Source organism: Trichosurus vulpecula, chromosome 4, assembly GCF_011100635.1.
Source record: "Trichosurus vulpecula isolate mTriVul1 chromosome 4, mTriVul1.pri, whole genome shotgun sequence".
NCBI lineage: Eukaryota > Metazoa > Chordata > Mammalia > Diprotodontia > Phalangeridae > Trichosurus > Trichosurus vulpecula.
The window spans coordinates 95,590,004-95,605,381 of record NC_050576.1 but is presented as its reverse complement, the minus strand read 5'-3'; the positions used below and the strand labels follow the sequence as shown (position 1 = coordinate 95,605,381).

The following is a 15,378-nucleotide window of genomic DNA, read 5'->3' as shown; positions in this document are numbered from 1 at the left end:
AATTCTTTATCTCAAAATATATCACCACTTCCTTTCCCAGGGAAAAAAGATGAAAGCAACTCCTTTAGTCATCACATGAAAAACAGCTTCAAAACTTGCTTACTATCTTTCTGATGTTGGCCAGATCACCTAATACCTCTAAGACTCATGTTTCTCGTCTGATATATGTCAGTAACAACAGCAATAATAACCTATCAATCTACCAGCAAGGATGTATTAAATGCTTGTTATGTGTCAGTAACAACAGCCACTAAGATTTCTATAACAGCTTGAAGTTAGTTGAGAAACAAAGTTTATCTCATGTGATTATCTCATCTGTAAAATAAGGGGTTTGGACTAAATGGTTTCCAAAATTCCTGCCAACTCCAAATCTTTGATCTTAAGCAGTTAAAATATTTGTGCACCTAGGTGGTACAGTGGGTAGAGGACTGGACCTGGAGTCAGGAAGATCTGAGTTCAAATTTGGCCTCAGATATTTATTAGCTGGGTACCCCTGAACAGATCACTTAACTCCTATTTGCCTCAGTTCGTCATCCATAAAATGAGGAACTGTAAATGTAAATCTGCAAAATGAAGAAGGAAATGGCAAACCAATCCAGTATCTTTGCCAAGAAAATGATGGACTTTGTCCATGGAGTCACATAGTTATATATTACTGAATAATGGCAACAAAGTAACACTAGCTCTGTTCTAGAGGAAAATGAAACTCAAGAGTCTTAAGTAATCTGCCCCCGTAAATATACATAGTACATTTCAGAATCAAGATTTGAACGCCAGTCTCTGCATTCCATGACCAGTGTTCTTTCCACTAGACAGAGCAACCAGACTATGTAGATTACATTTTTTTTCCTCCTCAGATCTAGTTTCAGTCATATACTTAATGAAGTCTGGCTAGAGACTGAGACTTATTAATAAGTGTGGCAAAGCTCAACTGTGATGCTCCTCTTTATAAATGGAATTGAGGGCTATGCAAATATAGCAATTAAGTGCCCTAAATTCCCATTAATTAATTTTGAGCACCCCAGCTGCTTGTCCTGATTCTTGTTTACTCAGAACCAAAACAGATGATACTATATAACTGTTAAGTTTTCTGCAAGTAGATGTATTAACCTCTGTAACTCTGCACATGTTGTTCCTTTCCTGTATACAGCACAATTCTTCCCTCCTAAGACAAAACAAAACAAAATTAAAAAAAAAAAAAACTAAAACAACAATACAGTTTTGACCAGAATTTGCAAATCAGTGATTCTATATAGGCAGAGTTATGATAATTTTAGTAATGTTATGATTTATATACTACTTTCAGAAAAAGTTTTGAGAATGGTTGACAACATAAGATGGGAAAACTAAAAAGAAAAATAGAGAGACTACCAAATAAAAGGAGGATGAGGTATTCTAGTGAATTGAGATGAGTCCATTACTACAACTAAGCACTGAATTTAACCCTGATCTTCCTAATATCATAGGCAAAAGGGGGGCAGCTCTCATATTAGACAAAGAAGTATTTATGCAATTCTTAAAAATAAAAATTTTAGGGGAGGAATTTTCCTCCATTGTGTTTGGTGAGTCCCAGTGTCAAGAAATTTATGATAATCTGACGTAAGATCAAGTCTTTCTGCCATGCAAATATCATCAAGATTAAATGCATAAAGATTTCTTGGTAGTTCCAGAGGAATTCTGAAGATCTTGTGATAGCAGAAAAAAATAAAGTATAAATAACAACTGGGAAGAGGGAATAGTCTAGAAGGACCCAGTTATATCTCTTCAGCTTTTTCCTTAAACTTTTTTCCCTGATGTCATCAGAAGAGAGGTAGGGATTGGATTGATAGGCACTGAGCCAAACTAAAGAAATTGTCACACATAAACTGGGCATGAGGAGACTAGGATAATTTGGGTGAGGCTAGGTTTTTGGCCTTTCAATCTGGTCAGGATAACTTAATGTAGACATGGGCAATCTACATCAGTAATTTTCAGGTCATATGCAAACCTGCGAAGTAAGCAAATCTTGTCTTTTTTTATTCCACTTCTCTTTCCTTTATCCTCTCCCCAATCCCCAGACAAATAGTTCTATTCAATCCATCCTTGCTTTTGATGAATTCAGGCATCATCCACTTCATATTCTTCCTGTGCTACCCTTCCATCTTTCCCACAAAAGACTTTGTCTATAGGCTACAATGCTAGGTAACTCCTCTAATACCACCATGGGCATTAAAGACATGAGTCTCAGCTGTGAAAAGAGATAAGGGCTGGAGATATCTATTTCAGATTCATGTGCAGAGACATGATAGTTGAAGTTATGGGAATGAATGAGACTTTCAAGGGGAAGGGAGTAGAGAGAGAAAAGAGTCAGGGTAGAGAACACACATTAAAACACTGGCATTACAAAGCCATGAAGAGTCAGTAAAGAAGACAGGGACAGAAAAGTAGGTAAAGTCAGTCAACTTGTCTTTATTACAAATGCTTGCTATGTACCAGACATTGTAATTAAGAACTGGTGATGAAAAGAAAGAAAAAATAATAATTAAAACTGTCCTTGCCCTTCCAGAAGCATGGAGGAAACAACACATAAATAAATAAGTACATACCAAAATATATAGTGTTCGGTCATTTTTTTTCAGTCATTTCCTACTCTTCTTGACCATATTTGGGATTTTCTTGGCAAAGATACTGGAGTGGTTTGCCATTTCCTGATCATAACTTATACATGTCTACCCACCCTTTGCAATTCTTGTCCATGTGGTTCTATAAATCTTTTTCAAAGGAGTACAAGGGTCTTCCTATAGGTCTCAACATTAGGTAGCTATCAATTCAGCACATGAGGCTTAATTCTTACTACATGACATGCTATTTCAAAAGTGTAATAGGCTTCATTGAAAGGTACCATGTTCCCTTCCTGAAGATCTTCTGGTAGGGGGCCTCTGATCCCTTATCAGGGATATTATAGTGGAGATTCCCTTAAGTGTGAGTTGGACTCAGTAGTCACCAAGGTCCGGTCCAACTCTCAGATTCTGTGACTCTATGACAGTCATTCATCTTCTTGATATATTTTACTCTAGTTCTGGCACATAATTAATCATTGGCAAGATGTTGTAGCCTATTTATGCCCATTACTCAGCTCTATAATGCCCTTTGGGTAATATGCAAATTTGATTCTTCAGAGATTACAGTAGTCATAACCATATATTGGTAAACAAAAGGGGCTCTTAGCACTCAGTTCAACCAAGTGCCCTTGAAGAGTTTGGCCTTTTTTTCCTTGATTAGATTTGGGTGCCCTTGGTGCCTCCTTGCCTCAGGGGAGGGCCTAGTTTACACATGAGTTTGAGTGACAAGTTTGGGACATCAGAGGCTTTTAGACCACGTGGGTTCAAGTTGCCTCTTTGTGACGATTCTAGGTCACGTGGGTGAGTTGCATGTGTGACTCACCCTTGACCCAGAAAAAGATATAAAACCAGGGGTTGGCTTTCTATTTTTCGGAGCTCTTACCCACAGCCATGGTGGCATGAGTGACTCTGGGACAGTCCTTGTTAGGAGCTCCCAGGCTGAACCTAGATGTTGGTAACTATGAATCTGTATTTGGTCTGTTGGTGTATGTTTGTAATTTGTTTGTATTTGCTCTGAAGTTCAGGGTGCTGGCTTTTTCCCGTGAACTAAGTGAATGGTATTTGTATGCTGAATTAAAGTAAACTTGTCAACCCCTTAACGTAGCTTTCCTTACTAAAGCAGATCAAAAGAATATGGGCTTTTGAAGTGTGCTGGTAGCGTGCTTGTTATTGGGCTTGTGTTGGTCTTTCACCCCCACAACAGCTGCTAGCCAGATTGTTGAAACACCATATAAAGAAACAGAAGAGAATAAAGATTTTTAAGCACTGCTATGTGCCAGGCACTGTACTAGCTCTTTACAAATATTTTATCATTTGATCTTCACAACAACCCTGGAATGTAGTTGCATTATTATCCTCATTTTATGGATGAGAAAACTGAGGAAAATAGAGATTATGCCTTACCCAGGGTCACACGGCTAGTCAGTTCTTGAGGTTGGATCTGAACAGAGATTTTCTTGACTCCAGGTCCAGTGCTTTACCTACCATCTAGTAGCTTTTGCAATCAATGCAATGCCAGCCAAAAAGAGAAATCACCTAAAAACCTTGTCATTTACATAGAAAATCCCTCTTCCCTTTGAAACTCTGCAATGGAATTCTCCATGAAAATGACAAATATCTCTCCCTGTCTAATGCTTTCCTTTTTATCAATAATCAGAGAATCACTAAAAAAATTCTCTTTTGGGGTTCCTGTAAGAGAATTTTGTCAATATATATAGGTGAGAAATTTGGGGAGGAGACAATATTTAAGGCAATATTTTGTTTACCACACAAATTTTTAAAACGTTTTATTGATCATTTTGGTTTCTTCTGATACTTTCATTCTATATATATTTCTCTCTATATGTATTATATAAATGTCTGTAGAGATATCTATTTCTATATCCAGCTACATCTATATTTATATATAGTGCTTCATTTCACCCCAGATTTGAATTCATTTTTATAACAAAGAAAAAATTAAGTAAAAACAACCTATACAGTAACCATATACAAAACTATAGGTAACATTCTTCCCTTGCCTTTCTTCTGAGAGGAGGAAGATATGCTTCATTTTCTATTCTTCAGAACCAGTATTGGTTTTTAAAATTACTCAGAGGTTGGCTTCCTTTTAGTGTTTTCACTTATGTTTTGGGGTTTGCTGGAGCCAGCATATACCAGCTCATTGAAGCCGACTGTAAAATTTTCAGTGTGACGATTTATACTTCATAAATCAGTAAGTACTGCATATCAGTGATTAATTTATTGTTTTGTTGGTTGTCTCAGTTTAATAAAGTGATTGAAAAAATGTTAATAATCCAGATTAAACTTAAAAGAGTCTTGTATACACATTTGGTTTGCAGAGGTAGCAGGAGAGTTGGTTATTAAACATTTACCATAACACTTTTGCTTACATTGCTTACAAAAAAGTCCCACCAATGGGACCCAGCGTGTGGGTCCTAGTAAATTTGGATCATTAACTGTAGCAATTCGAAAGAGTTTTTTTGTTAAGAGTTCTAGTCTAAAACACAGAGTCTTTATTCCTTTCTTCTACCCATTTCAATTCCTGGATTTGATGGCAAAAGTCTCTCCAAACGGGTACATGTGTGATCAATTAGCATAGGCAACATGAAAGGAAAAACAAGAAAACAAAACATTTATTATTTTGGAATTTATATGATTTATTAAAGGACATCCTTTTTGCTAACTTTAAAGCAAAATATAAATTCTATCATTATCATTATTTTTAAAATTTAAAATATGTATGCATGTACAAATTCTCTAAAAAGCAGTTTCAGTTCATCTGTATTCCCCAGAAGAAGGATGGCACATGAGGGCACAAAAATTCTAAGAAGCAAACATATCCCTATAAACCATAAAAAGGGGCATAGCCAGAAACAATAGACTATAAAAGGAATTGCAGCAGTCAGTTTAAGAGGCTACACAATACATTAACTTGGTTATCATATATGTGGCTTTTCTGATTCTATTTATTTTACCCTGCTTAGTTATATGCATTTCTCATATATTTTTTAATTTCTCATATATATCCTTTCTTATAATATAATTGTATTTCATTTCATCAAATGTTTTTAATTATCAACAAATTATAAAATTGTAGGATCTTATATTCTTTCTACCATTTAATTTTGTGACCAAAAGGGAATATTCTGCTCTAGGATCTTGTTTGGAAAACTCTTCCCATTTCTTTCTTATGTTTTCTTCAAGTGTGCTCTCAATATGTATATTTCTCATTCCTATAAAGATTTTGTATTGATCAGAAAAAATATGTCAGTGGTTATTAATCCTTTGTTTTATTTTTCCTCAATAATAGAGCCTGTGACTTTTCCCCAAATGCTATCTTACCCTCTTTCAGAGTTATATGAAACCTGATCCCCCAGGGCTCTAATAATCATATCATTTATATTTACAGTACTGACCTTCTACATATAATGTATACACACACATGTGCACACATGCGAACACACAAACACACCTATTCTTATTTAACTGTTAAGATTATGTTTAATTTCTTTCTGCCATATCCACTTTCTAATATAGCACATCAGGGACTATTATGTGAGAGTCTACATGTGGTGGCTCCCCTGCCTTGATGAAGAAAATATTTTGTTGAGATTGCTTCCATCCTTTTATTTTCCAGTTGTTGCAAGAAAACCTATGAATCAAAGAGTATGTGGCCTGAAAAAAGTCAAGTGAAATTGATGAATAGAATGTCCTTGGGGACCTTAAAGTGAAGATTTTCAATATGGTGGTTTAGACAGAAACCTCTTTATAAGGTTTGAATTCCCCAGGCCAACCTTACTGGCCTTTCAGCCAGTTTAACCATGATACATTCTACTTTTGGAGAACTCTAGAAATTGATAGGAAGTACTTCTTTATCAGGTACTAAAACATGTCTCTGAAACTTCCATGTATTTACCCTAGTTTTTTTGAATGTGTATTTATACATACATATATACATAATACATATATCCTACATATTTAAAGGCAGCTATCATTTCTCCCCATCTCTTTCTCTCATTCAAATCATCATAGTGGCCATATGATATGAGTTGGCACACCATACTTTTGGCTCAGTTTTAGTTTGCAATTAGTTAAATTTTCTAGACTATAGTTTCCTCATCTTTGAAATGCAGAATTTGAATAGGTTTTTGATATCCTTTACTAATATTATATCCCATTATAGATTGTCTTTGTTAGATCAAATCTAAATTATTATGTTCCTCAGGGACAAGTACTAGGAAGGACATTGACATCTGAAGTAAGATTATCAGAATGAAATGTCTGAAGACCACGCCTTATGACGATCAGTTGAAGGAACTGGGGATGTTTACCTTAGGAAAGAGAAGACTTAAAAAGGACACAATAGCAGTCTCCAAATATTTGAATAGTAGTCATGGGGAAGGTGGATGAGCCTTGTTTTGCTTGATATCTGAGGATAAAATTAAAACAGTGGTTAAAGATCAAAGAGACAGATTTTTACTCAATGGAAAGAAAAAAGAACAACTTCGTGTTAAAGCTTCTAAATGTGAAATGGTATACCTGACAAAAGAAGAAAGGAAGGAATGAAGGCAAAAAGGAAGGAGAGAAGAAAACAAGCATTCATTAAGAACTCACTGTGTGCCAAATGCTATACTAAGTTATAGGGATATACATATAAAAGGAAAGAGGAAACATCTTCAAGAAGGTCAAATTCTAATTGGGGAACAAATACCCAGAAAGGAGCAGTTACCATAGAGGGATACTACGATCTACAAAGTTCCTGGGTTGATGAGTGGTACCTTAGAGGCAAAGATTCATACACTCCCTCAAGAAACAGTGGCAGAATTGATTTGATCAGAGTTCCAGAGCTGGAGTGCGATATGTTAGGAAAAAAGGATACTTGTGGTAGGGAGGCTGAGGTGGCCAAAGAATTGAGAGTGAAATGAAACATGGCACACATGCTTCTTGAAATACCGGCTGTGGAAAAGTAGTTACCAATCAGGAGTACAGGCCAGTCTTAGTTGAAGATAAAATGACCATGTGTTATGCTACATTAAAAATAACATTAGTGACTCCATTTTGCCTTTATCCACCATTTTGTGAAGCTAAGTTTCAGTTGCTTTTAATAAAGTCACCTGATTTTGAAGACATCACAAAATTACTCCCCCTCTCCCAAAGGTCACCTAACTTAAGGAATGTCACAAAACTACCCCCATTCCCTCTCACCTCAGTGTCTCCCTCCAACATTGAGCAACCAGATGTCTCAATCCTTAGAATCCTCTTTTTTACTCCTTCCAAATTTTATTTTAACTATGTAGAAACCAGGCTTTAGGGTCCTTGGCTATTGAGAACTTCGGACCCACTCTGTTTTGCAACCACATGCATTGCTAAATAAATTGCCTGGATGAATCTCTGTTTTTACCTCCTCGCCTCTCCCAACTCCCAATAACAGTTGTGGTTGCAATAGAAGTGATTCCTTATAGACTTTGGTTAGACTGGATGTCCTCTGACATTTCTTTCAACTCTAAGATTTTGGGACTTTATGGGGAAATTTTTTTTTGAAATCCACACAAATCCAGTATGTGTTTGTGAAATGTACTTAAAAAAACCCAAGAATAGGCCATTAGATTTATCAGTATTTTTCCTAAGTGACAGTAGATTTATTCAGGCCTATTGAAATCTTCTTGGAACCCGATTCTGTCATCTGGTAAGGTGTCTTTATTTTCTAGCTGTGTGTCACATGCAAATTTTACAACTACATTGTCTATGATTTCATCTGGTCATTGATTAAAATGTTGACTAGAATAAAGCAATGTACTGATCCCTGGGGTACTCTAGTAGACCTCCTTCTGGAATGGCATTGGTTCCCCTAGTCTTTGAGTCTGATTGTTCAAGTAGTTAGGAACCCCCCAAATGAATTATTATATAGTCCAAATCTTTCCTTCTTCATCATGAAGATAACATGAGAGACTTTGCCAAATGTATCATTGGAGTCAGCCATAATGTGTCCATGGCATTACCCTTATCAACCCTAATTAACCCTCTTAATAAAGGAAATGAGGCATGAACTATTCTTAATGAACTCATGCTACTAATTACTGATCATAGCTTCACTTTCTAATTGTTTAAAAACCATTCCTTTAATCATTTTATCTAGAATTTTGTCAGGCCTCAAAGTCCCACTTACTTGTCTCTAGGTGGCTGCATCCATTCCGTTCCCTTTTTGAAAACCATTAGAGGGAAATAGATTTCTCCATGTAAAATTTTGAACAAGTAGTACTACCAAGAATTTGTGTCACAATCCTCGTCTATTCAAATTAAGACGGATATGTGAGGTACTAGATACTGGTGTGTTCATTTTGCATGAAACTGGAATGTTTTTAGAGTTACACTTATGTGACTGATTATGTTGGCTATTCACAAGGCAATTGCTAAGCAATTGGTGGGATTGCTAATAGTCTGATCTGGTTACCCACAGAATAATTATTTTCATTATTTTAGCGATTGGAACAGATTGACTGATCCAAAATAAATTGATTGTTAGAACCTGACTATTGTGGTCTACTAAAGAGAATCAAGTTTCATAACAACCATTCCACTGAGTGGTCACATAGTCTAAGGTGAAGAAAAGTACCTCCTTTTTTAACGTGCATTTTCAGATGTTCTAAATGCTTGTTATGCTTCCTATAAAATGCAGGGCATAAACCGCAAACATATTTTTAAAATATTTTAATTGTTTTCCATTCTGTTAAAAATCCTTTCGAAAAAAGAAATATTTGATTTTTGTTAAGCAAGACAGAACTACATCAGTCTATGCATGGGTGCTTTTGTTTACAACCTTCCAAAGAGCTGTTGCTTAGCAACTGCATTGAAGAAGCTTCTAGTGCTCTAAATCACAGGCTGTATTCATACAATTTAAGTTCTCAAAAAGGGCTGGATTCTATGAGGAGAGATTTTGATATTCAGCATTTTGAATACATTGGCACCAATTCTTTTGCACTACATATGCATAAAATAGATTTGAAAGAATGTATCTGTAAATATTCTATTTATTTTAGTTATCTAAGTTAGTCTATACTATTTAATTAATATTTGTTCAGATTTTTTTTCAAACCTATTGTTTTGGAACTTACATGACAGTAGTATACTATGTAGGCATTTCCATAACCTAAAATAACCTGGTAGCAAGAAAATCATGATTTATTTAAAATAAATATTATTTGCTTGGCAAGCATTTACTAATATTATCCAAGCCAAGCACTTTGGCTTCTTTTATTGCTGGAATATCATCCTGCATAGATGGTTCATTAGAGTATGGGGGTTGGAAATCCACAATATTAAAATGATTCCATTTCTTTCTTTTCTAATGAAGATTCTAAGCCAAGAGGAGCAGGGCGTGGTTAACATTCCTGTGCCTCACCACAGATCTAGTTTTATACTTTGTGAGTCTCAGGAGTTTTATGTAGGGTGTAGTTAGTCTAAATTGAGATTTTATACAAAATGATTTTCTCTCATAATGATCAATTTTGATGCCTGAATGTCGTTTGTCTCTTACTGTTCAGACATGGCAGATTTCTCTGATTATGCCACTCTAGTCAAAGGATCATGGATTACAGAGCTCGACGGGGCATCAGAAGATATTTAGTTTAATCTCTTTTATTTTATTGATGAGGCAACTGAGTATCAGTTAGGTTAAGTAACTTGACCAAGGTCACACAGGTCATAAGTAGAAAAGTTAGGAAGGAAAATTAAAATTTATAATTGCTGCTTAATGTGATTGATCTATTTCTTCAATAAAAAGTAAATGTAGAAAAAGGCCTATGGTTATATAAAAAGTAGCCGCTCAAAAAATTAAAACCCGTTTAATGATGATGTGATAATAATGATAACATTTATAGCACTTTAGGTTTTGCGAAGAACTTTATGAAATCTTATCTCATTTTATCTCCACAATATCCTTAAGAAGTAGGACCTATTGTCATTCCCATATTATCCCCACACATATAAGAAAGCTGAGGGAAAATGATAGTGACTTGTCCAGTGTCTTACAACTAGTATGTACCTGAAGCAGGCTTTGAACTAAGACCTTCCCTCTCAGAGATTCTTTAATTCAGAGGTTTCTATATTTTGATCTGTTCTCATAGTTGTAGAGGCATGATTGGCTTTAATGGGTTTTTGTTGGGAATTAGAGAGAAGGATCTTTTGTAATTACAGTTATACCTTCTACATCACGACTTTCCTCATCGCAGTTTTGATATGTCGCAGGTTGGCATAAGAAATTAAATTGGAATTCTTGGGGAGTTTTGCAGAAGCCACAGAGGATGCACCAAGGCCAGCAGACAACATAGAAAAAGTTTAAAACTTAGAAATGTATAAGATATATGTATTGTATAATATCAACCCAAATTTTACAATAAGGTATTATAAACAACCCATAGAAGAAAAAGAAAAAAATCAAACTTGTTTGGTACAAAGGTAGGGTCAAAAATTTTATGTGGATCATGGGGCACTATGCCCCTAACACCTATGATGTTATATATATATGGCATATATATGAAGCGTGAATATAAAGACCAGATTTTTAAAAAAAAAAACCTAATTATGGAATCAAGCTTATTACTTTGTAGCTGTACTTTTAGCGCATGCAACATGGTGTAAAGAATATTAAATTGATAGATAAAAAAGTTCTTTCAAATTTTGGGGGTTTGGATAAGTCACATATCTATCATCTATCTATCTATCTATGTATCTGTCTATCTATCTGTGGGATTAGGCAGGTATTGTGTATCTATCTCTGTCATCTTTATCTCCTCTATATCTCAAACTCTTGTATATCTCTATCATCTATATTTTTATCAATTTTAATATCTATATGTTTTCTAATTCACATTTTCCAAGCTTTAAAATCCATATGACTTCTTTTAAAACATAAGCAACATGGAAAAATAATGAAATATCTCTGAAAATGCTCTTGAAGGAAGATGGTATATGGAAGGCTAAGTGACATCATGAAAACCTGGTTTCATATACCACCCCTGATATATACTAGTTGTGTGGCTATGGGCTGGTCATCGAACCTCTCAGTGTTCTAGATTAGTCTCCAAAACTTTAAGCTGTTTGAGTTGTTCATCTACATACGTTGGTAGAGGGAGGTTTCATAAAATTTCCTGCACAGTGGAAACCTTAGCCACGTTCTACTCCTCCATCCTTGATCCCTCTCAAATTATTTTAGTCAATCTTCATTTGTTAGGGCCCTGAAAGGTTAAGTCTTGCTCTAATGTTTTTCCCAGAGAGAGTGGGAAAGCAGGATGTCTTTATAGGACACAGGGAAAAGACTAACAGCTTAAGAAAACTTCTGTGTTTCTTTGACAGAAACCATCCACATTCAATTTTAGCAGATAGCTGGATGTTACCATATGATCTAAAAGTATTTTTGTTGTTTTTAAAACACACACACACACACACACACACACACACACACACACACACACACCCCTTACCTTTGGTGTGATGAAAAGAGCACTAGCTTTTTATTACATTTAAATCCTAGTTTTGCTCCTTACTAGCTCCACGACCTTAGATTAGTTACTTAACTCTTTGAGCCTCAGTTTCCTCTTCTATAAATGGGAATACTATTGTACTACTTACCTTCCAGAGATTCTGTGAGGATCAAATGAAATGATGGATTCTGAGAGGGTAAAATGAAATGGTAGTGCTTTGAAAATTGTTAAGTATAGTGTGAATATATCACTTAAAGGTCAAAGCAGTCTATGTATGTAATGAAATTTCAAAGACCTTTAAGATGTTTCAAAATGTTTATGCCATGATGTCATGATTTTGTGAAACCAGTTTCAGTCTTTTTTTGTCTTTACAAGTGAAATTGAAGATAAAATTACATAAGCATAAATTTTTCAAACAAAAAATTTCAAAAGATAGGGAAATATATGAAAAGAGTAAAGAATTTCATTTTAAATTTTATTTAAGATGTTTTTAATGATAAATGTGAACTAATCACCTGCATTTTTTGAACAGATCATGTTGTCTGTGAAGAGGAGTTTAAGTATGCCATGTTAGCTTTAAACTGCATATGCCCAGCAACTTCTACCCTTATCACGTTATTGGTCCATACCTCTAGAGGACAGTAAGTATATATACACATTTTTTTCAATAATAATAGGATCTTAGAATAAATGTGAGTGTGACTATATAACTTGGACATGTCATGAAGCAAAACGTTTTGACTGTGTTTTAGATTGGTATTGAGTAAAGGAATATTACTTAAACTCAAGGATAAAGCCAATTCCATCACAGTGACTCCTTTGCAAAACTAAATTATCTTTCCATTTCTAAGATTCTGTATTTTATCAGTAACTTATATGTGGCCCAATGGTCAAATGTTTGACCAACTCCCAAGCTAGTTTCTGAGCCTGGAGCTACAAGTGAGTAAGTGATTGTACATTGCAAAGTGATTAGAAATCAAAATGATGTCTGTTTTGTGAAGTTATTTAACTGGGTAAAAGAGAAGAGAAATCATAGTTTATGGAGAAGAAAGGTAACTTCATTGGCACATGTAGGCCCCTTTGGAATTGCATAAAATTCAGAACTTGTTTTTGACTTTCATTTTATGAAATATGCTGCAAATATAGAGGTTTTATTTTCTGAGATTTCATACTCCTTACTTAGTACCTTAGGCAAAAATTCTAACTTTCTGAGCCAAATACATTTATTGGTAAAGTTTGCTTTGGGTTTTTCATTTCACATATTTATGGTCTCTGCAGTTAAACAAATTTAATAATTTGGCTATGACTTAAGTCACACTTGGAATTTTTTCCCTTTGCATCTCCATCTCTTGGCTTCCCTGACTTCCTTCCAGTCTCAGGTAAAATTGCACTTTTTGAAAGAAGTTTTTACTGATCCCCTTTAATACTAGTTTATTCCCTCTGTTTGATTATCTCTAGTTTATTATTTTTATATCTTGTTTACAATAGTTGGTTGGGCAGTATCTCTGAGAACTAGGAGCTTTTTTCCTCAGGGGGAAGAGGTACTTCTCTTTGTATCCTGAAATACTTAGCACAGTGCCAAGCACATAATACAGGCACTTAATAAATACTTAAATACTTGTTGGTTTGACTTGACAAGGCTCCATTAAGGTAAAATCTAGGGTAAAGAAAATGGTCTTTTGGAATCAGATGCAGCCATGCTGGAATGGAAAGAGGGAAGAGAAATAAGTAGAATTAAGGGTCTGCTACGTGCCAAACACTGCACTAAGCTTTACAGATATCTCTTTTGGGCCTCCCAACACCCCTGTGAGGTAGGTGCTGTTATGATTTCCATTTTACAGATGAGAAAACCAAAGAAGACAGAGGTTAAGTCACTTGCCCAGGGTCCCATATCTAATAAAGAGTCTGAGGCCAGATTTGAACTCCAGTTTTTCTGATAGCCCCAACACTGTATTCATAACACTACCTAGCTGCCTCTACAACACAGTACTGGGAATTTAAAAGATCTAGGCTCCATTCCTTTTTGGGCAAAATGACTTTGGACAAGTTACTTTATCAATTGGGGCCTAACTTTTCTCCTCTGTATAATAAGGGATTTGAATTTGTTGATCTCATTTGCAACACTTTATTATTAAAGTACATATTTCATGCTAAATTGCCAAAGACACAGCAGAGATTTAAAATATGATAGATAACGTAACATTGTTGACTTCAGCCAGAGTACTACAGAAATGTAAATGTTATTCTAAGTAAAAATTAAGTAAAGATTCAGAACTTTATAAATGTTCTCACATCCTGGCCATACCATGGGGGGAAAAATGTTTGGTAGCATGAAAAAGAGCCCTGAATTTGGAATCAGACTCCTGGTCAGACTACCCTGGTTCGAATTCTGCTTCTAATATTTAGCACTTTTGAGACTAGGCAATTGGCATCATCTCTCTGGATTTTAGTTTACTCCTCTGAAAAATGAAGAAGTTGGACCAGATGACCCGCCTCGTGGGTCTCTTCCTAATCTAAATAATCTTAGTGTTTATGCTACATAATCATAGAGTTTTAGAATTGGATGGGATCTTTGATGTCATCTAGTCTAACATTTTGATTTCCTAATTCAAAAAAGTGACTCTCAAATAGGCTAAGTGATTTACCAAAAGTCACACCTCTAGGTAATGGCAGAGCCAGGATTTTACCTTAGCCCCCTACTTCCAGTTTACTGTTTCTGTTTATACAATAAGGGTGCATTAGGTAGAATCCAAGAGAGTGACCTGGGCAAACTTTGGAGGAACTGACATAGGATTTCAGTTGCTATTTACCTAAAGGCACAGGGCACTGGAAGTGCATTATCCACACTGAGCTGTAATGACATATCTGTATTTTTTCTCAATACATCATTGAGGCACCCAAAAAGACCTCCATTCGATTTTGTTTAATGCTGCCATGGCTACAGATATTAATATGAAACATAATATTAATTGTAACTGCTAGGTAGAGATTTGATTCTCTTCAATAGGTAGAACATAAGATCTCTCTTTGTATTGTAAATCAATAAGGAAATATACTTTGATTGGAATGATCTTACTTTAAAGGGAATTTTTCAGAATTACATCTCTTTCATATGATGAATGATGCCTATAAATACAACACATAGATAATTGTATATAGTTTAGCCCCTTTTGAAATTAACTTGATTCTTAAATACATGTTTTGCTTTATTTGCATAAAGTAAAGCAGGATGAGTCCTTTTAATATTTGTGTATTTAAAAATACAAAAGCACAAACAATTCTATTAGTATTTTTCC

General features: G+C 35.1%; 1 protein-coding gene across 1 annotated transcript in view; it reads left to right on the top strand.

Moving 5' to 3' along the window:
• LOC118846793 (potassium channel subfamily T member 2) overlaps positions 1-15,378 on the top strand; it is a 143,009-nt gene that overhangs the window by 33,828 nt on the left and 93,803 nt on the right. Inside the window, exon 6 of the mRNA XM_036755518.1 lies at positions 12,615-12,723. Coding sequence (XP_036611413.1) covers positions 12,615-12,723 — 109 coding nt within the window. The remainder of the gene's footprint in view (positions 1-12,614; positions 12,724-15,378) is intronic.